This window comes from Pelophylax lessonae (genome assembly GCF_965119305.1).
Source record: "Pelophylax lessonae genome assembly, chromosome: 4".
NCBI classification, from domain to species: Eukaryota; Metazoa; Chordata; class Amphibia; order Anura; family Ranidae; genus Pelophylax; species Pelophylax lessonae.
The window spans coordinates 244,816,644-244,841,424 of NC_138771.1; the positions used below are offsets into that span (position 1 = coordinate 244,816,644).

The 24,781-nt window shown below is 40.4% G+C and overlaps 1 protein-coding gene across 1 annotated transcript in view; it reads left to right on the plus strand.

The window, feature by feature from the left end:
* The window catches only part of ANO6 (anoctamin 6), a 176,116-nt gene that overhangs the window by 120,946 nt on the left and 30,389 nt on the right, over positions 1–24,781 (plus strand). Inside the window, exons 8-16 of the mRNA XM_082255319.1 lie at positions 1,499–1,633; positions 6,886–6,991; positions 11,453–11,513; positions 14,057–14,202; positions 14,302–14,379; positions 16,092–16,317; positions 19,626–19,795; positions 20,726–20,823; positions 22,515–22,642. Of these exons, the coding sequence (XP_082111445.1) occupies positions 1,499–1,633; positions 6,886–6,991; positions 11,453–11,513; positions 14,057–14,202; positions 14,302–14,379; positions 16,092–16,317; positions 19,626–19,795; positions 20,726–20,823; positions 22,515–22,642 (1,148 nt within the window). The remainder of the gene's footprint in view (positions 1–1,498; positions 1,634–6,885; positions 6,992–11,452; positions 11,514–14,056; positions 14,203–14,301; positions 14,380–16,091; positions 16,318–19,625; positions 19,796–20,725; positions 20,824–22,514; positions 22,643–24,781) is intronic.

The following is a 24,781-nucleotide window of genomic DNA, read 5'->3' on the forward strand; positions in this document are numbered from 1 at the left end:
AAGAGCCACTGCTCTCGTGCACGTTGCTGGATCAGATCCGGTTGAGGTAAGAAATGAGGGGGGGGGGGGGCTGGGGAGCTTCTGCAACACAGGAGGTTTATTTACATTAATGCATGGAATGCATTAAGGTAAAAAACTTTGAGGCTTTAGAACCCTTTTAAGCAAAGTCAAACCTTACATAGGGGTTGTGTATGCTCTCCTTACTTTCGCCTGATGGCACATGAGACTGCCAATTAGCCATTTAGGTTAGAAACACTACATTGTGGGGGGTAAATAGGAGGACATATTTCTTAAAACCTGGTAATGCCAAGTATTTCCAGAACTGGGCAGCGACAGAATTGAGTAGTTGGGGGGTATACAGTACAGTGAACCTGATACTTTGGCCAGTATAATGCTGGATTGGGACTTCTGTCTTCATTGAGTTACTTAAAGGTGAATTGAGGGCTCAGTTCTGGTGAGAGAACTTGCCATGTTGGGCAAGTATGCACACCATACTTGGCGAGTTATGGCAGATTTACCTCTGTTTGTGTTGTTCAAGCTGCTTGAACATCCAGTGTCTTTCTCATTTGGACATTGGGTGGTCAGTGACAATGCAACCATGGCGGCATTGGGCTGCTGTCTTCTGTATCTTACAGGCGCAGCAGATAATGTTGGATAGAGCGAAGAAAATTTGCTAGGAGAAAGGGGAACTCATTTTTTGGGCAGTTAAGGAATATAATGTCTTTCCTACCAAAGAAAAAAACAAAATTCTGGAGTGGTTATTGAGGAGCAAACAGTACAAAAGTTTGATACAAAAAGGTCAAATCAAAGTACTTACTGAACTAAGGTATCAAACCAAGCCAATGCATTTCAGGGCAAATTCCTTCTCCTTCCTCCATGTTAAAACCATGGGTATAAATGCACTCACGTTGAGGTATAATTAGGAAACTTCTGTAGGGGCTTGTTTTATGCTGTCAAATCTGTAGATATTTCAAGCTGTCAGCAAAGTTTGCAATAACACCAGGTTTGACAGTTTGAATCAAGCCATACCTATCTTTCCTAATTGTACCTCATTGTGAGTTTGTTCATACCCACAGTTTCAGCCCTGAGAAAGCGGAGGCATTTCCCCCCTGAAATGTGTTGACTTTGTTTGATACCCTGTACAGTAATAACTTCAGTTTGATCTTTTTGTGATCTTTTTTACTGGGCACCCCTCAATACCCACCCCAGAATTTTGCCATTCGCTGAGAGTTCTTTTTGAGACCATCAAAGAGGCAACAGCCCAGGACCAGAACAAGGCCCAACTAAATGGCACCTTCACTGCATACCAGTCCCTGTGATGGAGGACTGAATTCTACGATATATCCAATAATATCAATACCTCACACCTACGTATCAGCTACCCAGAAAAAAAAAACATGCTATGCTTGCTACCATATTATTTCTTTTTTTGAGTTTGGGATCATGGCCTTCCTAAAAAGTGATGTATGTGTTTTTTTTTTTTTTTTTCATTCTACAGAAAATACTATGGTGAAAAAATTGGAATCTATTTTGCCTGGCTGGGTTTCTACACCCGCATGTTGCTGTTGGCAGCAGTAGTGGGACTTGCATGTTTCTTATATGGCTATAAATCCCAGGAATCCTGTACATGGAGGTAAGCAGGAAATTTACCCCTAAACGAGATCTTAAATCACTGCATACACTTTCATTTTTTAACATCATCATTGTATTGGAAATGCAAACAATAGTTATTTTTGACAATCCAATATAAGCTTACCTGAAAAATCTAATTGTATGTTGTGAGTGTTGTCTGTCAGCTGCCCATCTCTTTCCACAACTTCCTAGATTCCCTGCATGCTTTGTCGCTTCTCTGCTCATTCCTTTGGTTTACGCTTGATTTCTCAGGACATATCCATTTCTGCCTTCAAGATGTGATTCCTGTACTGACTCCACCTCCTGATACTTTCATTCCATCACTCCTGTAATTCAGAAGGCAGGCTCTGTGCATGCTGTGACATAGCAGTGCCTACTCATAGGGCGTACTGAATACATGTCACTGCATTCTAGGAAGTAAATGTGCGGAATTATCCAAAAAGTTCAGTTTTTAAACCATAGGAAGTTCCAGAACAATAGAAGTAGGCTAGAAATATTTTAAATACTTTGTGAAAATGATTATATTAACCACTTCCAGACCGCCTGACGCATATAGTTGTCAGATTTTGTGCACGGGTTTTCAGGGGCACGTGTTCGCCCCCCAAGCACCGCTCCCACGGTGATTGGACCCGCCAATCGTTCGGCGGACTGACAGAACGGCGATCTGCCTATGTAAACAAGGCAGACCACTGTTCGGTCAGGGAGGAAAAGAGAGATCTTATGTTTCAGCTAAGTACAATACAGTTAGAAAGCACTCCCTAGGAGCACATTTAACCCCTTGATTGCCCCCAGTGTTAACCCCTTCCCTGCCAGTGTCATTTATACAGTAACAGTGCATACTTTTTTTTTTTTAGCACTGATTACTGTATTGGTATCACTGGTCCAGAAAAATTGTCACTTAGTGTCAAATTTGTCCGCCGCAATGTTGCAGTCCCGCTTAAAATCCCTGACCTCTGCCATTAATAGTAAAAACAATTTTAAAAAAAGGCCATAAAAGTATCCCATAGTTTGTAGGCACAAGATCTTTTGCACAAACCAATAAATATACACTTACTAGGATTTTTTTTACCAAATATATGTAGCATAATAAATATTGGCCTAAATTTATGAAAAATTTAGATTTTTTTTAAAAAAAAATTTATAAGGAATGTTTTACAGCAGAAAGTAAATTTAATATTGTTTTTGTTTTTTTTTTCAAAATTGTGGTTCTTTTGTTTATAACGCAAAAAAATAAAAATCGCAGAGAAGATCAAATACCACCAAAAGAAAGCTCAATTTGTGGGGAATAAAATGCATTAATTTTATTTGGGTACAGTGTCGCATGACTGCGCAATTGTCAGTTAAATCAACGCAGTGCCATATCGCAGAAAATGACCTAGTCATTAAGGGGGTAAAACCTTCCGGTGTTGAAGTGGTTAATTTACATTTATGTTTGTTTACTTTTATCACCTCTGATAACATGTTACACCCGTATTTAGGGTGTAACATATAACATTACCAAAGATCACTTGATTACGCCCCTCCTATCCCCTCGCTATGACAGCGGGAGAGGGATCTTTTTCCCATACCCACTATCATAATTTAAAAAGAGCACGGCCTTGCAGTTACTGTATGCCACTGCTAGGGCGACTTGTAGTTCTCAGTGAATTTGAAGGGCGTTGGTGAGCAGTTCATTGATCTTCCTGCTATCCAGTAACCTCCTGTACGAGCAGACAGCTATAATGAAATGTTGCTGGATTCTGGTGTATTGCTCTGCACGCTCCAGAAAAAAATAATAATAAATGTACTTTTTTTACCTGAAAAAATATGTGCATTTTTTTATTTATTTTTTAAAGGTAAACTTTAAAATGTAGTTCCAATCTGTAAAAAATAAAGTTTTTGTGGATGAATAACGGACATAATGCATGTCAGTGGGATTGCGGATGTCAGTGGACAACCATCCGCTGACATCCGATTTTCGTCCTTTCAGTTCTGTTCCATTTTTTGGAACGGAACAGAACCCTATTTTTCTTCCATTTAAAAAACGGAACGGGTGCATAATCGGATGTCAATGGTGTCATCCGCTGACATCCGCAATCCCCATAGACTAACATTATGTCCGTATATCATCCACAAACGGATGGGATGATATGCGGACATACGGAGCGGATGACACAAGTGTCATCCGTGTCCGTGAAAAAAAAATGCCGCAGCGGAATACAAAATCGGAGCGGCCGTGTGAAAGAGCCCTAAGACAGCAGCTACAAATACTGTAGCTGCTAACTTTTAATTTAAGGACACTTGTCCAGGGATCCCGCGATGTCGGCAGCCCTAGCTGATTCGTCAGTCGGCTCTGGGTGCAGGCGCCGTCATCTGTAGTAAGGGAAACAGGAAGTGAAGTCTTGTGGCTTTGCACCCTGTTTCCTACTGCACATGCTCTCAAAGTGTGGTGCTTTCTGAATGGTTCCCACCACCTTCTGGGGCCTCTGTGTGTCCCAGAAGGCAGCAGGGGTATGGAGGAGGGGGTCAGACATGACGTAGATCACTGTGCGGCAATCTTACCAGGAAGTGGGAGCGATTACCTGTCAAAACCAGGTACCCGCTCCCCACCAAACAAGTGCCAAATGTGTCAGTGGAGTGGGTAAGGGTGCAAACAAGCAGAGCTTCCGCTTTGGGTGGAGCTCTGTTTTAAGTATACAGATCACTGGAAGCTTAGCATTACCATTGAAAAAGGTTCAATCAGTTCATACTGCTTAATTGTTTGCCTATATATACGGTAACTCAGTCTTTCCCACACTTCCTCTGCCTTTAGAAATCTAGATCTTGAGCCAGGATTTAAAAAGAAAGTCCAGATCTTTTGTTATTCTGAGGTGGGAGAAGTTAAAAGCGACAAAGTAATTTTCTTATCAAAGTGTTAGCATGTACAAGGCTATTTTACTCCTATTTACTATAAACAAAAGGGTACATACAGGGTATTTACTCTAAACTAAGTATGTTTTCTGAAGAGCCTTGGAGAAAGGGCCCAACACTGTGGGACAATATTGGGCTACATTCAGATGGCCAAATAGCAGCGGATAGCATTTCTGCGTTCAGATGCAGCTAAAAATCTCCTCTGGGTGTAGAAAGACTCTGTGCAATGGCTGAATACAAATTGGCTAAGCGACCAGTTTGTTTGCAGCCAGAACTCGGCAGAAACGCCGATCCTGAACTTACACTGTCTGCATCCATCGGCTCTGTTCACATGTAACTGCTCAGATAATGATGCAAACAGCAGCAGCAGCAGCGCCAGCCAGGGATTTGAACAGAGTAGGAATCTAACATTCACCGCTGTCAGCTGCTGTCACTCACACACCATGTCTGGAAACAGCCATCTGAATGTAGACTAAAAATGATTTACATTATTTAGCCATTAATAATCAGTTGTGTTAAACTGATGAACAAAGGTGCAAAGGTTTTTACAAGCTCAGAGAAGTCCTGAGACTTTTTTTGTTCCAGTATCTTGCAGCACCCTCGTCTCTTCTCAGGCTTTTAACCAATGCTTGTGTAGGTAAAAGGTACAGTAGATCTGCATATACAACAGAAAACATACTGACTATACTTCACTATTTGTATTCTTCTCACAAAAGTATTGCTTGTTTCCATTGCAACTACAAGAAATCTTTGCTTAAAAAAAATAAAAACAAGCGTTTTTTACATCTGTTCTTATTGAGTTGAACAAGTCACTCCAACATCTGGAGTTAGTTCTCAATCTGATTTTGCCAGCAGTTCTATTTTATGAAATTGTGGCTTGGATGTGTTCCTAGGTGATTTTTTTTTTTTTCTCATAAGATGGGAGTTTTTCCTTTTTTTTTCTAGAAAGGTATGATTAACCACTTTCAGACCGGAGGATTTGGCTGTTCAAAGACCAGGCCCCCTATTTTGCTATTCGGCACTGCGTGACTTTAACGGACAATTACGCGGTCGTGCGATGCTGTACCCAAATGAAATTGACATCCATTTTTTCCCACAAACAGAGCTTTCTTTTGGTGGTATTTGATCACCTGTGCAATTTTTATTTTTTGCACTATAAACAGAAAAAGAGCGACAATTTTGAAAAAAGAACAATATTTTTCACTTTTTTTTTTATATGAAATTCTCAAAAAAAATGTAAAAATCTAATTTTTTTAATATTTCAGGCCAATTTGTTTTATGCAACATATTTTTGGTAAAAGAAAAATTGCAATAAGTGTATTTTGATTGGTTTGCACAAAAGTTATTTTGTTTACTAACTACAGGACAGATTTGTGTCATCTTTATTTTATTTTTTTTTTACTAGTAATGGCAGCGATCTGCGTTTTTTTTTTGGGGGGGGGCTGCAACATTGCGGCGGACAGATCAGACCCCTAACTGACATTTTTTACACTTTTGGGGGTACCAGTGACATTACTACATCAATCAGTGCTAAAAACATGCACTGTTACTGTAAAAATGACACTGGCAGGGAAGGAGTTAACTGTACTGGTGATCAAGGGGTTAAATGTGTCCTAGGGGCATGATTCTAACTGTCAGGGGGCGTGGCTTGTGAAGTAGTCAAAGACATGCGATCCTATATTGCAGGATGATCACATAGCCTCTGTGATCACTTCAGGGAGAATGACAGACTGCTGTGTTTACATCAGCCGTCTGTCCTTCTCTCTCAGTTGTGGGAGATCACGAGTGGCCGGCGGACATCGGAACTATACAGATGACCACTAGAGTGAGCTTATTATTCTGTATAGAAAATGTAATAATTAAAAGGGATAACAAGCACAGGAAACTTGGTTTGTGAAATGTGTACTAAGTTGCTAAACCAAAATTTCCCTTTTGGAATATTTGGCTGTTTTAGCTGTTATAGCTTTCAATTGCTTCTGGCTTATATTGGTGTAGATGCTAATAGTGCTTATTTTCCAGTACCTCTTGGAATGCAAATGCATGATATACAAGGTGAAAGTACACATTATATACTATAAGTCAATTTACCAATCAAAATAGCTATTACGTAATAGAAGTGTGAGGCTAGTATGAAAATCCAAGAAAAGGAAATTAGGATGTTGCCATTGCAACCAGCCATGATTTTTGTAACATTCTTTCAGTTGTACACATAATATCAAATGGAATTCGGTTATCATGGACAGCTGTACAGTTGTCTGCTTTAGTTTCAAGTAATCTTTTTTATTATTTGCGAATGGCCTACATTACATAATCGCACTGGCCCTTTATGTCTTTAAAGTCCTCTAAAACAGAACTCTCTTTCAGCAAAGAAGTGTGCGACCCAGACATTGGAGGAAATATCATAATGTGTCCGCAGTGTGACAAAGAGTGCACATACTGGTACCTTAATATCACCTGTAGTTCATCAAAGGTAATGTTACACACAAGAAAAAAAAAGCAGAGTGCATTTTTTGTATGTGGTATATGATGATCAGTCTTAGTATAGATATGCAGGGCTCCTATCAGGCACTAGCATTTCTAAAACTATGTAAAAGAGTTGATTAAAGTTGTAATTTTGTCTAGCAACTTTTGGAATGCTGTTACTAAAATTTAAAGTGGAAAATGTGAATTGAAAAAAACTCTAATTATTTAAAGGTTCACTGTTTGTTTCAAATGTAAAGGGACAGCATTGCTCCATTGAAATAAATAATTTACAGCTGGGCACCTGGAGCTGGTATTATGGCGGTAGATATATCACATCCATTTAATGTGCTGTGCTACTATAAGAAAATTCCCATTCCCATAATGCAGTTAAATTGTAGTTTTGAATGGGCGGATTTGAGCAGGGCCGGGAGGGGGGGGGGGGGATTTGTTGCACAGTAAACATACAAACTGATTGGGCTGGTCAGACCGAGAGTAATTATCTAGACCCTCGCTGAATGATACACTACAGAAGAGAGGTTAGACGACCGGTGGTTGGGGCAACAGAAGGCATAGTGGCCACTGGCCTTAGAAATCAGGAATAATGTGGACAAAGCTTTCTTTCAGATTCACTTAAGCATTGATTTCTGAGTAGGAGGACAACTGTGTTAGACAAACACAGAACAAGAAACCCAAAACGAGAAATGTAATGTATTGCAGCTTGCCAATCATTAGATGTGGTGTTTGCATTAATTTACTTTTTTATAGGGTTTTTTCCCCTCTGTTTTCAGTTGGTGATCTGAAGGGTAGCACATCTCCTATATTAGAGTTGTAGATTTGTCTTAATCCTGTAACTGCTACATCTTGCAGGAGAGCTTGTTCTTTTGAAAAACAACAGACTTACTGGCCAGATTGCCAGGTAAAAATAAAAGAAAGCCTAAAAAATAAAACAAATGCAGCCATCACATAGAAGATTTGGTAAGCTGCAAATAATTGTTTTGGGTTTAATACCGCTTTGTAAGAAAGGTCCTTTCCAAGTATGCCCATCTGTGTCTTAATCATGCCCAACCATACCTCAAAAATGCCATCTGTGCCTCATCCGTGCCTCAGTCATGCCCATCCGTGCCTCAGTCATGCCCATCCGTGCCTCAGTCATGCCCATCCATGCCTCAATCATGCCCATCCATGCCTCAATCATGCCCACCCGTGCCTCAATAATGCCCATTCATGCCTCAATCATGCCCACCTGTGCCTCAATCATACCCATCTGTGCCTCATTCGTGCCTCAAGCATGCCTCATTCATGCCACTCTGTGCCTCATCTGTGCCCACCTGTGCCACATCAGTGCTCATCCGTGCCACATCAGTGCTCATCCGTGCCACATCAGTGCTCATCCGTGTCACATCAGTGCTCATCCGTGCCACATCAGTGCTCATCTGTGCCACATCAGTGCTCATTCATGCCACGTCAGTGCTCATTCATGCCACATCAATGCCCTACAGTGCCTCATAAAAGTGTAGTGGGTAGTCAGAATATTCGAATTGTGAATTTTATGTCCCTGGAGCACCTGACGGTGCTCCCTGAATGTTGGGCCTCTGTATGTGGCTAGGCTGTGTAAAAGTCTCACACGGGGTATTGGCATACTCAGGAGGAGTAGCAGAATGTATGTTGGGGTGTAGTTGCAAATATGCCTATACAGTGTGTGAGAAATAACTTGGTAAAATTACAATTTTGAGAGAAAAAAAAATCTTCATATTGCAAAGAATTGTGGAAATAAAATGACAACTTCAAAAAACTCACCATGCCTCTTACTAAATACCTTGGAATGTCTACTTTCCAAAAAGGAGTCATTTGGGGGTTATCTGTACTTTCCTGGCTTGTTCGTGTCTCAAGAAATGAGATGGGCCGGCAGTACATCAGGTGTAATCAATTTTCAATGATGGGCACCATAGCTTGTAGACTTTATAACCTTCACAAAGACCAAATAATATATACTTATTTGGGTTATATTTTTACCAAAGATTTGTATCAGTATAACTTTTGGCCAAAGTTTATCAAGAAAAATTACTAAATTTGCTAAATTTTCAAACCGAAAGGAAGAAAAATGCAGGACTAGGCAGAACAAAAAACACCTGGCTATGCCCATGGGCCATCCTCAGCTTGGTATATAACCCCCTCTCTGCTCTAGGTAATCCAGTTTTAATCTGTCTAGTCAGGAGTAAGGACCTTAGCTGCCAGTTCGGATCTCTGGTCCTAGCAATTTTTTTCTCCTTCCTTAGATTTTTTTTTTTGTTTTTTCTCTCTGGGATCTCCGCCAGTGAGCGCGTGCAGATCACAGCTATGCGCTAGGTCAGCTGCGACATAGCCTTACTGACAGAGGCTGGCTCGCGAGTTAAATGTCTCACAGGGTTGCATATACCCAAGCTTGGGTTTGAGTTGCAGCAGTTCCTTGGCCGACAGCTCCCCTTCTTCAGTGGGGAGAATTCTGTCTGGAGCGTTAAGGGTAAGTACAGTCCCCCCCTCTCCCCTTTTGGCGTTTTATTTTTGGGTGGATGCGCTTAACCTTCAGGGACGGCCTGCAGGTTCCCTCCTCCCATCCTTAAACATCCCTCAGTGAGCTGGGCTTCTCCCACTCCCTTTCCTCCCTGTCTCGACCTGGAGTCTGGTAGGGGTCCCAGGGCAAAGAATGCAGCGGAGAATCCTGAGGTCTCCTCTGCTATCCCCACTCTGTAAGGGTCCTGGGATAGTGTGTGTCCTGCCCTGGTAGTCTGGAGGGGCCCCAGTGTAGGAGACCCCTAGGTGCATGCCCTACTGTTTGCAGTGTGGATATAGTGCAGGGGGGTCCCAGTGCAGAGGGCGCAGCGGAATCTTCCCCTAATGTGTGTCCTACCTACGGGGGGGGGGTCCCCTTGCAGAGGGTGCAGCATTGCAGGGAAGATCTTGGCAGCATACTTCAGAGTTTGTAGCTGATGGTGTCCATTTTTCCTTAGTCTGGCTGGTCTCCGGTTGGGAGCCATGTTTGTGTAGCCTGAAGTCATGGGGGCCGTTTTCCCTTAGTCTGGCTGGTCTCCAGCTGGTGGCCATGTTTGTGTAGCCTGATGCTGTCACGGGGGCCATTTTCCCTTAGTCCGGGAGACGCTGGAGACGACCGAAACCTCCTTATGTTCCTTTTTTTGACCGTTTTTTCTGTAATGAATGAAAACAACCAAAATTATCCTTTGTAGTCCCCAAAGGTTTTGCTGTACGTTACCCTTTTGAGGAGTCCCTTTTAAAAAACCAACAAAGATTAAATACTTCCAAAAGAAAGCTCTATTTCTGTGAAAAAAAGGACAAAAATGTAATATGGGTACATTGTTGCATGACTGAGTAATTGTCATTTCAATTGTGAGAGCACTGAAAGCTGAAAATTGGTCTGGTTAGGAAGGGGGTATAAGTGCCCAGTGGGCAAGTGATTAAGGTAGCATACATGGCTCAATTTTCTTTCATTAAGCCTGTGGGATAAGCAAGTTGATTCCACCATCCGTGCTAACAGCATGGATGGAGGAATCTCTGCTGTCGGCTATTGTATTCAGGCAGCCATTGCCCAACAAATGCCTAAAAGCAATGGCGCTGGCAAACACCGACTGCTTCTGATAGGATGCAGTCACCATTTTGAATAATAATTTCCCAACCGGCTCAACATTTTAAAAATCTTTTAAAGCAGTAGTAAACACCTCTTCCATTTAAAAAAAAAGAGCATAATGTGCTAGTATGCATCACATACTAGCACATTATGAAAACCGTACCTTGAACACGCGGAAGGACTTTCACAGCTGACAGTTTTCACAGCTGACAGGGCTTCCATCTTCACTTGGGCTTCCTTCCAAGTTCGAGGAGTTCAGCCGTTTGAATGGGCGAGCCGTGATGATAACACTCAAGCTCATGCGCATGGGAGTCATGGCTGCGGCTCTGAAGGGGCACCCTGCAGTGTGCGTGCGCCGTTGATGCCACCAGCTGCAGAAACAATGCATAATATCCTGAACGGTGCGCGTAAGCTTTTTCATAAGTTTACCTATACAGTAGGTCAGGGCTTGACAAATTTGCCTGAAATCTAGGAGCCAGCTAAAAAAGTTAGGAGCCAGTTTTTTTTTTTTTTAACAAACAACCAAGCTTTATTTTAAAAAAAATAACATTCTAAATTTACACATAAGGATATCGACTAGAATTCCACTCTCCTCTATAGGGCAATTGGATGGAAACAGACTGTCTGTTTCCAACCGATGCCATCTGAGCCGATCCACGGGGTAGGTACAAATGTCCAAGCGGTGTTGGACATCTGCAGGGGATCAAATATTTATTTTCCCCACTGTATTTTTTATTTTCATTCTTTTCATGCTTTTTAAAAGTTAGTGTTTTAAAAACATTTTGAAATTGAAAGAGCAATCTGTGAACAAAAACTATGTTGACTTTTGTTTTTCGTTATCTTTTATAGACGCTTTGTATATTTGACAGTTTTGGCACGCTCATATTTGCAGTCTTCATGGGAATATGGGGTAAGATGGCTTTATTTTATTTTCCCTATTGGTATATTGTGTGTTCCTTATTAAAATGGTTTGAATATTGATGCACAAAATCCAGGCGGTGTACCTGTAGTCATTTTGTGAAAAGGCATGGTTTTGCATTCTTGTTTTTAAGGTCATCCCCGAGATATAGTTTGTTTTTGGTAACAAAATGTTGGCAAATATTCTACTTGCTCACTATAAAGTGTGATCACACAATTAATACCACGCAGGGCAACCTCATCAAATGCCAATCATTTATTTCCCTCATTCCCCCAACACTCTGCTCAGTTGTTGGGAGCAGAGAGGAAGTCCTGAGTATATTCCAAGTCCCAACGCTCTTCTCACTCCATGTGACCGTGCTGGGACACAGCGTGGCCAGTCACTATGTATTATTTCTGCCAGCTGGAAAAGAATAGTGAGTAACATGCTATACCTGGACATACAGAGTATTTTTCTATGCTCCCGTTGTCTGATTCGAGCCGCAGGGAATTGATAGGAAAGCAAGTATAAACTGCTGAACAAGTAAAGTGAACATATTGCTTTCCCCACATGTTTCTGGTGGAGAATTTAATAGGGGATTATAGGAATTATTTGTGCCCTAAAACTAGGTGAGACATAATAACTATGGGGAAAAGCAGATCCAGGTCCAGGAAAGCTTTTCTGCTATATTCCCAGAAATAAAATGTCAGTGTGTGCTTCAGTTTACCAGCATTCACCAAAAACTACATTTTCAGCTTTGGACAGACTTGAAGGATAAGCAAAACCTTCCTAATATTGACCCCCTCACCCTTGTACACATTAAGAGTAAAATCCTACATGTTTTCCTCATATCTACTTTTGCCTCTGTCCCATTCTAATAATACTTTCCATACACAAAATTAAAACGTCACAAAGAAAAATTTAGAGAAAACAGAATATGAAATACATGCTCAATACAAACTTGAAGTCAGCACACCAACATTTGATTTGAAATTCTTTATCAGCACCTATCATCTTACTGCTTATCCCAAAATACGACTCTTGGTGCCTCCATACTCTTACTTATAAACTTCCTCCTTCCTCTGGAATATATATGGGGGTAAGGAATCCTTACCTCTGCTGTCTCCAGTGCCACTTTTACATTTACAATTAATGTCTTGGAATGTTCAATAATCTTGACGTACTGTATATAATACCTGGTCATTTTCTATTTGCTGCAATGTATTAGTAGGAAATACTTACCAATGTACTTGAAAATTTGAAAAATATTGGAAATACTGTATGTTTTTAATATTCACATATTGTCTTTATTCTGTATTGTTGTCTTCCAATAACTCATTTTATGAATAAAGTTTTAAAAATAAATATTAAATAGTATGTTGTTCCTCACTCTTGGCTGATTAATTTTCAGCAGCTATACATGTAGTTCTATACAAAATAGAGAGAAACACTGTAGGTGGGCGAAAAGGCTTCCACATCCACCTGAATATACACGCTATCCTCTGATTACCCTTGGGACTTTTAAGGCAGCAAAAAAATTCCAAAAAGGGTGACGAATATATACATATATTAACAAACTTTATTAATACAAGAAAATAAATAAAAATTAATCATATTGCACATAGATATTCAAAACCCAGTGACAACAAGATTATAAAGCGAAATAAGTAACTGCCAACATGCCTAACTGGTACATAGTAATATATGTGCCATATCATTTCTCATAGTATTCAAAAATGCCACCCAATGCATTTCAATTGAGGCCGTACCAATCTTCAGAGGGCACGGCAAAATGGCATTTCTAACAAAAAAACTAATAAAAAAAAACATATCATAATAACAAAACATATATAATGGAAATTCCAAGATTAGGAAAACTTATCCAAAGGTGTTATACAACTCACTCCAAGCATATGTTGCTATTAGACAGCAACTGGAACCCATTTAAAGGAAGAAGATCTTCCCTTTGAACCACAAGACGCAGATCCAGCTCAGGGCGCTCTATGAAGGCCCACAAGGAATCGCATGAACCCAACTAATTGGCATGAGGAAGGAAGGAAGTGTAATGCCCAGCAAGTTTGTCAAAAATTAAATTTTTTTTGTTGCCTTTAAAGTCCCAAAGGGAACCAAGAGGATAACTTATACATGTATTTCTATGCAGAATATGTCTTCAGTTGAATGTCAGAAAACGTATCTAAAGAAAACAGATTCACGAGGAAAACAGCGAAAGTTCTTTCCATTATCGCCTTAAATGAGCTCCTATCTCTGGAAGCTAGTTATAGGCAACCTTGAGAAGTATGGAATTGTGGGATGCCTGCTATGATCTAACTCTATCTGTAGATTGTTTAAAATATTCAGAATAAGCTGGTTGTGGGACCTCTTCATGACATTTCTTTAAGCTTGAATGTAAAAACTCCATTTGCTTGTATATAATAAAAAAGCTAACATAATTTCAAAATACTCCTATTCTTCAAGGTGAATGGTAACCTGGTAAAAATGGAAAATTGGATTTAAGAGTAGTATCATATCATTATTGTGTGTTCTGGTGTTTACAGTTACCTTGTTCCTTGAGTTTTGGAAGCGCCGACAAGCCGAGCTCGAGTATGAATGGGACACAGTTGAGTTTTTAGAACAAGAAGAACAGCCTCGTCCTGAATATGAAGCAAAATGTACTCACGTAGTTGTGAATCCAATTTCTCAGGTAAATGTTGTATATTTACTGCTCTAACTTTGCTGCTGGAAAAAGATGTTTTTTCTTTTATAATAAAACTGTATTTTTTTATTCTTCACCTATATTAAGCAAGAAGAACACGTACCTTACACAACCTGTGGAAAATGCCTGAGGATGGCCTTCTGTACAAGTGCCGTGTTTTTCTGGGTAACGCATCTACTTACATAGCTTTTTGGGGATTGACCTTGTCTTATGTATCTTACAGGTTACATTTACTATATGATTTTTTTTTTTAGTACTGAGAACTCCACTTGGGTTAAGGGCAACAATGTTTCCGCCCCTCTTGGTCCATTACCTGACTTTTCACAGCTTCATCCTCACTATCATCCTCTTATTTAATATCACTAAATATAAATAGTCTTAATTGTTCAACTTTAGTTATTTGTATTGAAAAAGATCAGAAATATAGTAAAAAAAGGCATACGCAGCAGGCTATGTAAAATATTGGAAGACGTTTTGTGGTTAAAAACATTTAACAAATGTGATGGATTGTTAATCGAACAAGACAGGTATAAAGTAAGGTGTAGATTCTTAGTGCATATGCATGGCCCAAATTTTTTTTTTTTTTTTTAATGTTTTGCATAGAGTAGAGGAAAGTTAAAACCCTTGACCATTTTTGTGCTGTGTGAGTCCTGTTTAGGAAATTTACCTTCACTTCCTGTCACACAGTAGCAGGAGTAACAGAAGATGTCTAAACAGTTAGGGGAATCCCCCTTTAGACTGTTGTCACTGGAAGATCTCCCCTCTCAATCCTGCCTCTTGTTCTGGTGACAGTGGTCACCAGGACAAATAGAAATGTGTATCTACCCATGGATGACACAGACCACAAAAAAAACCCAACAAGTTTCTAAATCTATCGCTGCTTCTCTGTCCAAGAAAAAAGTTTTGTCTGTACATGCACTTTAATATTTCAAAGCTCTAAATAAGCTGTTTTTGTAATGAAGGACAGCCGTTTATGTAAACGTACCTTTGACATTGGACTTTGATGTGTAAAGAAAAAAGAATAGAAAAACTTTAGGTAGGTGTTAATGCCAACCAATCAGCTGTTTTTCTTTCACACTACAGCTTAGGCTGATTTTTTTTTCTTCGTTTCATTATGCAACTATAAAATACCTTTCCGTTTGAATACAAAAAAAATCACATAAATGGATTGTATATCCTATATAGATATTTGGTTTAACACTTAGGTCTATTGATAATCCTCTCCATAGGCATTAGTTGGAGATATACAGGAATAGGTAATAGGTCATTTGCTTTGGTCTTCCTCAAGCCGGCTATAGATGGATCGAATATCGGCTGATTCAGCAGGGACAAGCCTGAGATTCAATCCATGTATGGGCAGACTGGTTGTACTGAAAGCGATCCATCAATCGACTTCTGTACAACCAGCCTGTCACATTTTTTTCATGTGATTTCTGCCAGTGGCTATGGTGATCATTGTGTTCGGGCGGCAGAGAAGGCTCCTGTGGTGGAAAAAAAGAAAACTGAATAATCTATGACTTGCTTTAGTTACTTCATTCCTGATCTTCCTTCACAATATCAAAATTTTCTTTTGGGCCTAGGTTGATCAGCTTTGGGCTTGTGTTATTGGCATTGGTTGGAGACCCTTCTGAGATCATGCAGAATTTTCTGACAGTTGCATTTGGCCTGCAGTTTATCTTCTCCTGCACTGCATTGGACCTGCTTCAAACAGGTTTTGTTTTTCCATAGATGCATATGGTAATGCAAAACCCATTTAAAGAAAACAAAAGCCCATAAACATGAGCCCTTCTAGAATTTGAAGTATTATCTCATTCTCTGTAATTAAAATACTTAATATTAATTACGATTACTATAATGCTTTGTGTGCATTTTTCCAGATTATGTTGATCGTTGCATCAGTAGTTGGAATTATTGTGTATCGACTTTCTGTTTTCCTGGTATTTTCTGCAACCTTACCAAGACACATTAGTGGAAAAGAGGCTATCCAGAAATACCTGACTCCACAGGCAGCCACCACTATCACAGCATCAATCATCAGCTTCATCATTATCATGCTATTAAATGTGCTCTACGAGAAAGTGGCAATAATGATCACAGATTATGGTGAGAATCATGATTCCTTTTTTATGAATAAAAAGCCAATAGAGGATGAACTTCTTTTATTCAAACTGTATTAAAACCAAAAACAGTAATTTCTGGAAATCTTCCCTTATATTAACTTCCCATGATACCATGATGCTTGTCAGAAAGCTGTCTGAGAGTAGGAGTGCAAGCATAGGTCTGAGCTAAGGAAATCAGACCCTATTGCACAATTTTGCTATCTTACAATGTTCCAGCACTGGGGTGGAGGAGAAGGCAATTAGGCTTACGGGAAAAGTAATTTGGCTTATTAGCTGGAGAGAGCACACTTTTTTTTTTTAGTCAATGGGGAGCTGGTGCTCATTTGAAGTCCAGTGAGCAGGCTGAAGTTGCGGAGGTGCACAGGAAACAGGGGATCTACAGTCCCTAAACAGCAATGTAACACTCTTGATAGAACACGTGGCTGGTGAAATAGTTCACATAAATACTGTTGGTTTCCATTATGCATTTGGCTTTCTTGGCCAAGGTTTAGCTTGGGGTGAGAAGTACCCTTCTAACCGTTTCATTTCACAGCTACATTCCCTGTGTCTCTACAACCAGTCAATGAAATATCTGTTGATTTGAATGGGAAATGTGCTTTTTAATTATGCAGGCCTTTATTTCCATCAGGACTGTTCAAATGACACATTGGAATACTTAGGATATGTAAGAAGCCAGTGGCTAACCAATCCATCTGACACTAAATATAATGTAAATTTTACTTTTAAAAATAAAACGGACTTTTTAATAAAAGTTTGAAATGTGCCATTTGTATTAAAGTATAACTAAAGGCAAAACTTTTTTCTTTAGTTTTGGATAGAGTGGAGAGAGATTAGAACACCTGCCAGTTGTATTGCTGTCTGTGCCACCGTTTGGAAGATTCACCCTCGTTATTTGTCCTGTTTACCATTATGGTTGCAAGTGAAAGTAAAAAGTCACAAATTTTGGGTTGTCCCCAGAAAAGTAATAGTGGGGAAATCTTCCATTGGGGACACTAGTTCTCGTGACCTGGGTTGCTTTCATTTGCAGGGATTTCCTCTCCTGTTTGGCTATGGGACAGGAAGTGAATGGAAATCTCTGCAATGGGACACAAATGGCGAAAAAAACTCTCTCTTTCCAAAATGAAAAAAACTGTTTTGCCTATAGTTCTACTTTAAGTTTCAGGTATACAAACATTCGGTAGGTATATGAGGTAGGTATAATAGATCAGCTTCAGGAAGCAAAGTACATCATACATTAAAAATGCTAAAGTGAGCAATTACACTGCATTTTCATTTAACCTCCCTGGCGGTATGATTCTGTCAGGAATTCTGTTCCAAAAGCGGTACAATTCTTTTCATGGAAATTTGGCGTTATGTATTATAGGCCTACAATTCTTAGTAATTACTGACTTAAACCTGACCAAAACAAGTCTCTAGTAGACATCCCAGATGTGATAAATTTGAAACACAAACAAGTGAATTATAATCGAATCAATAATATTATTTTATTATTTAATATATAATATATATAATAAAATGATATTATTGATTAGATTATAATTCATGCGTCATATATTATATATATATGTGTGTGTGTGTGTATATACGCATGAATTATAATCGAATCAATAATATAATTTTATATATATATATATATATATATATGTGTGTGTGTATATAGGTATATATATATATATATATATATATATATATATATATATATATATATATATATATATACATATATATATACATATATACATATGTATATATATATATATATACATATATATATATATATATATATATATATATATATATATATGCATATATATATATGCATATATATAATATAATATGTGTTATGTGTTTTGTGCAACGTTTTTTTTTTTTTTTTTTGACTTTCCCTCCCTAGTTCCGCTCCCATGCAGCATTGCTGCTGCAGGGAACGGAACTAGGAAGTCCTCCTACCGACAGACGAACGGCGGAGATCTCACTGGCGGTCACAGCAATGAGAGCTCATCGCTGGATCGCCAGGATAAGGTAAGAGAAGCTCCGCTGCGCTGTCTGCACGCTCTGCCCATTGACCCCGAGCGTGACTCGGGGATACCGCTAATAGCAGAAAATTCCTACCCCGAGTCACGCTCGGGGATACCGCTAAGGCGGTTAAGCAGTTTAAGTTTTGCAATTTAGGCCGATTTGGCAAGTTTCTCACAGTTTTTGCTTTGATACAATGTTGTACTATGCAGCCTTCCTCTCATGCCCCAGTAGCTGCAAAAGGGGCTTAAAGAAAGGGTAGTGCTTAAAACGGTAATCTCTCTAGTCTGCATTTTTCAAGCTTAGAATTTGGGCTATTTAATAGATAATGAGCAGAGCAACTATGGGGATTTAGATAGCTTAGCAGACCATGATAAGTGAAAGGTTAAAAATCATTGCCATTTATCAGGCAGGGGTATTTAAATTGTCACTAAACCCACATCATAAAAGACTATCAATAAAAGCTGTAGTACATGATGTTCATACTTAGTCTGTCTAGTCACTATGAAATTCTTTTTCTGTATTCTGCAAAAAAAATTGGGTTGATCCTGCTGCTTTCTATCTCCACCTTCTGTTCATGTCCCCAGTTCAGCTAGGGATTTTGCAGCTGTGGTGGCAAATCTGCACATGCTCAGTTTTCAGTGAGTTTCTATGTTGAGCATTTCCTCCCTATCACATCATCAGCCCATGTGACTATAGAGTCACACATGTGAGTGTATACACAGCGGTAAATGACAGCCCTCTCCCTCCCTCCCTCCTCCTCCTTGCCCACTAACCAGCTAAACATAATGGGGGTGGAATATTACATGTAGATTAATGGTGGCTTCACCTCCCGGTTCTAAGACACAGGCTGGAGGGGAGGGACACAGCCTGTGACTGGCAGAAATCTGCTAATGCCATGCTATTTTCACAAAATAATAAAGATTTGATTTCAAATATATATTTGTATGACAATTTAAAACCGTTTATTGGTATTGATTATTTTTACTCCATATTCTAAAGGGTTTTTTTTCCCCAACATGTGACCAGCAGCAGAGGTCTAGAAGCTCCTCCTGTTTGTTTCCTTGCAGACAGGAAAAGATTTTAGTCATGTGACAACTGATTAGGAATTTTTTTTTTTTACTAAAATAGTTACAGTGCCATCATCTACATACAGAAATAGAAGGGACAATGAAAATAAAACAGTGTGTGTTTATTATTACGTTAAACCTGCATAATAGCAGAATGTTCATGCTTGACTAGAATGGTCCTCTGATCTGCTATTTCCTTTTTAAGAACTTCCAAGGACAAAGACAGATTATGAAAACAGCCTTACCACCAAGATGTTTCTATTCCAGTTTGTCAACTACTACTCTTCCTGTTTCTACATTGCCTTCTTTAAGGGGAAATTTGTAGGCTACCCTGGAGATCCAGTGTATTGGTTTGGAAGATACCGTAACGAGGAGGTAAGCTATTTCTATTCACTGATCTTAGGCCCCTTTCACACTGTGGGACTTGAAAGTCGCACGATTTTACTGCGATTTTGTTGCCGCGATTTTACAGCGATTTTGATGCGATTTTGACTGGGCTTGAAGCAATGCCTATGTCTTTGGACCTCAAAACGCATTAAAATCGGGCCACAGTAGTGCAGGGACTACTTTGAAGTTGCTGCAACTTTAAGTTGCGCATATATGAATTGGTATCATTCGAAAACATAGCGAACGACATGTCGTGCAACCCTGATTTTCAAAGTTACATGACAAGTTGCACAAGTGTGAAAGGGGCCTTACTGAGTCTTCAACTGTATCAATTCCTTTTTTTCTCAGTAACTGTTCAAGATCACAAAAACACCATCTTAAAGTGATTGTAAAGTCTCTCGTTTATTTTTGTTGAAAATAACCAACATGTTATACTTTACCGGTTCTGTGCAGTTGGTTTTTCACAGAGCAGCCCAGGTCCTCTTCTTCTCGGGTCCCTCTTCTGTGCTCTTTGCCCTTCCCTCCTGTTGAGTGCCCCCAGAGCAAGCAGCATGTTAAGGGGGAACCCAAGCTGAACTGCAGCTCCGAATGTCCATTCAGACATGGAGCCACGGCCTGCCCTGCCTCCCTCTTTCCTAATTAGCTCACTGAATTTGATTGACCGCAGTGGGAGCCTATGGCGCCGTTCTACCCTCTCAGCCAATGAGGAGGGAGAGTCTCGGGCAGCCAAGACACTCCTGCAACATAGCTGGATAGAGATTCGGCTCAGGTAAGTATTGGGGGGGGGGGGGAGCTGCTGCACACAGAAGGCTTTTTATCCTAATGCATAGAATGCATTAATATAAACTTTCTGACTTTACAACCACGTTCATTTTGTTTTATAAATAGGTTTCTTAAGTTTCATTTTTTTTTTTCCAGTGTGATCCCGGTGGATGTCTTCTTGAACTTACAACACAACTGACAATTATAATGGGAGGCAAAGCTATATGGAATAATATTCAGGAAATTCTTGTACCGTAAGCCCTTTTACTCATATTAACAAAAGCATGAAGGAAGATATTAAAATAGAGCAAGTCCACTTAATTTACTCGCAACTATGCTTTTACAATCCATATACAGCCACAGCTTAAAATCCCCCTAATGTGTTTTATACTGCACTACAGCCCCTTGTCATATGATTCTATAATGTGTATGTTTCCACTCATGCTATAGTATGTGTGAGTATAGATGCAATGTCAACAGAGTGCATGAACCACAATAGGCTTGCCTTTTTCACTGGCTTAAAATGCATTTCTATTTTAGCAGTCAAATTTAAGAAAACACCACTACATGTTGTGCTCCAACTTACACATCATGCCTAATAATTATTTTTTTTAAATTATTTCTTGCCTTTCTTGGCATTTGTTTGGAGCAAGCCTAGGGAAGACGCCACGCTACGTACTCCACGCTATGTACTGCATCTATACCCAAAACTGTGATAACTCCAATGGCCTCTCTGACAGCAGCTGTTCAAACTGCGCTTAAGCCCCCTACTATGTAATGGGAAAAAAAGCATAAATGTCTGGCAAAATTCAAACAGGCATTACAGGTGAATCAAACTGGCATTAGAGATTTTCTTCATATCGGGCTCACAGCTAGTCTCCTTGCTCCTCTGTTCATTCTTATGCTCTTCCATCCACAATATATGTGTCTGCATGGGACTCAATTCTCTGCCATATACGTAGACAAAATGGTAATCATAGTGTGGCAAATATTTATTAAAAACAATCATACGACATTGCACTCACTTGGTAAAACATAGTTGAAGGCATGTAAACTATGTAAACCTGGAATCGCCGCTGAGGGGTGCACTCCACAGGCCGAATGTGACGTTGCTGGAACCAGAAACTCCGTCCAGCCCATTACGTCCCTCCTCTGAGCATTCTCATGAGTGTGTTGGGTGGATTTTCCGGTCCTGGCTTAAGATGACATCACATCCGGACTGTGGCGCGATCGCTGTGGCAGCGCTTCTGGTTTTCCTTCCAAAATGGGTGGTGATAGAGGAATGCCTCCCACAGTGCTATAGAAGTTTGCCAGTGGGGTGGTGCAGCGAGCCTTCCTGGCTTGCAGAACTCAATAGTTACTGCTAGTGGCTATAGCTGCTGGTACTGTAGTAATCGTATGTAGAAAAATCCAAATGGAATCAACTTGGGTACGCTCAGCCTACCTATGTATGGAACAAAATTTGGCCGGATTCTGCTCAACTGGCTGAATTTTCAATCCATATTTGGCCGGCTTTACACAGACCTATCTATTTAGCACTGTGCATATGAGATAATAACATTAAGACAGAGCTTTATCTGTCACGAGGATTCCGAAAAACACTCAAGAAGCTATGGGCAGCTGCAGTTAAACTATTAGATCATAGGAATACTTGCCTAATAGTCTTTGCTTCTGGTCAGGGTGAAATAGAACAGCAGCTCCTGCGTGTGTTTGCGCGTGTGTGTGCGTGAGATAATAAGGTTTAATCCTCCAACCGGGAGTTTCTAACCCAGCTAGCTGGGACAGGGAGTACCTGTCTTTAACCAACTAACTCTGGTTACAAGCAAACGTTATTTGCAAATGCAGACAGCAGAGGGCAGAAGACCGCTACATGCGTTTTATTAAACGCGTAATATAGAAAATAGTCTTAGAATATATTTTCATTGTATTTTTTCTTATTTTCTAGCTGGATAAAAAACCTTATTGCACGATTTCGTTCTTCTGGAATAGAAACACTTAAGCCAAGATGGGAACAGGATTACCATTTACAACCTATTGGACAACTGGGATTGTTCTATGAATATCTTGAGATGGGTAAATTGTGTATTGTATTTTCTATGTTCATACCGACTCTTTAGGTAAATTCATTAAACAGCCTCTAAACTAAAATTTTTCTACATGTAGTATGCTTTAATTTACCCGCATGTTTTAATTCCCTTTACTCCTGTTCCCCTGCCTCTCAGCAGGGGCGTACCGTGGGGTTGGCCAGAACGGCGCCCGCCAGGGGCGCAGGGCGAGGGGGGGCGGAAAAACACTGGCAGTGTAGTGCAGAAGCAGTGACTTACTGCTCCTTCCGGTCCTCCGTTCAGCCTGTTCTCCCCTCCACCCCTCCCCCCCTGTTCCGCTCCGATCCCGGAAGCCGCCCGCCCGGAGCTCGCTGTGTGTCCACTGTCCAGACTGTGACTGTGTGTGTCATGCTTGGCGCTCGGTGCGATGGGCGGGCCGCGGCTCCCCTCGTCACAGGGCTCCGCCCACATGACCTCCTCGTCAGCAGCTCCAGGCTATATACAGGATGTGGTCTCTATACTGCACTATATATATATATATATATATATGAGAGAGAGAGAGAGGAGACCACATCCTGTGTATATATTATATAACCACAGGATATGGCGTCCTCTATACTGCACTATATATATATATATATATATATATATGACTATGAGTGCATTATAGAGGAGGCCACATCCTGTGTGTGTGTGTGTGTGTATATATATATATATATATATATGTGTGTGTGTGTGTATATATATATATATATACACATACATACATACACACACACACACGACGTGGCCTCCTCTATAATGCACTCATAGTCATATATATATATATGTGTATATATACACAAGATATGGCCTCCTCTATACTGCACTCATAGTTTTATATATATATACAGGATGTGACCTCCTCTATACTGCACTATATATATATATATATATATATATATATATATATATATATTGTAGCAGAGCGTCCCAGAGAGAGACAGGAAAAGTCCTGTTCGGGGTTTATACATCACTCAGGCATCTCTCGTATACCTTTAGGGATCTCTGATCCATGATCCAGTTTTGATCTTGGTCCTCTTCCCCAGGCCAATTTAAACTCACCTGAGACAGACAGCAGTGCTCTCTCTCAGCCTGGGAAATTAGAAAACGTTTGTCTAGGAGAACAGAAGGTTGGTAAGGAGACCCCAAGTCGGCAGACAAACTGGTGGAGCTTGTTGAGAGGTACTATGCTGCAGAGAACCTGGTCACCACCCCTACAGCCGCACGGACTTTCCACCCAAAGCCACGGTCTCCCCAGGCAACCGGTAAGACTGTTCCAGGGGAAGTGGGTGGTCAGCATGGCAAGGAGACAGGGGGAGGACTTTTGGTGCCAGAGCTGAAGTTTGGCGTCCCAAACAAGGCAAGCCACTGCCTGTCAACAAACCTAACTGGGGTAACACCAGGTGTTTCTGTTGCCAGGAACTGGGACATGTTGCAGCAAACTGTCAGTTGACAGATGAACCCATGCAGTGTGACATGTCTCTTAGAAGGCAGTCTATGTTTGCTGCTGTTTCATGCGCTGCTGCGCCAGGTGTAGGAAAACACATAAGCCAAATGACTGTTAATGATAAGCCTATTACAGCCTTGCTGGACTCGGGAAGTCTGGCGACTTTGGTTAAAGCAGAAATGGTTGAAAATGTGAATTTAAATGGAAAAAAAGTTGCTGTGATCTGTGTACATGGTGATACTCGGGAGTATCCTATAGCTACTGTTAGCTTTGAAACTGACTTGGGTACGGTGACCCATCCGGTCGGACTTGTGCCCCACTTAGTGCACGAGGCCATCATTGGTAGAGACTTCCCTACGTTTTGGGAACTGTGGGATCGTCCCGATTCGGTCACAGTAACTGACTCAGTGGTGGAGCCAGAACCCCTGGCCATCACCGACAATGTGGGTTTAAGGGATTCCTCTCAAGGTTCCCCGGATTTTCCTTTCTCTGTTATGGCAGGAGAACTGGAGGAGCCTGAGGAAGTCCCCACAGCCAGTCCAGGTGAACAACCTTCTGCTGACCCTGAGGCTACATTGGAGTTTGCTGATCTTAATGTGCACAAGGAAAACTTTGGTACCGAGCAGAAAAAAGACCCTACCCTTGCCAGGGCCTGGGAGAATGTAGTAATGTTTAATG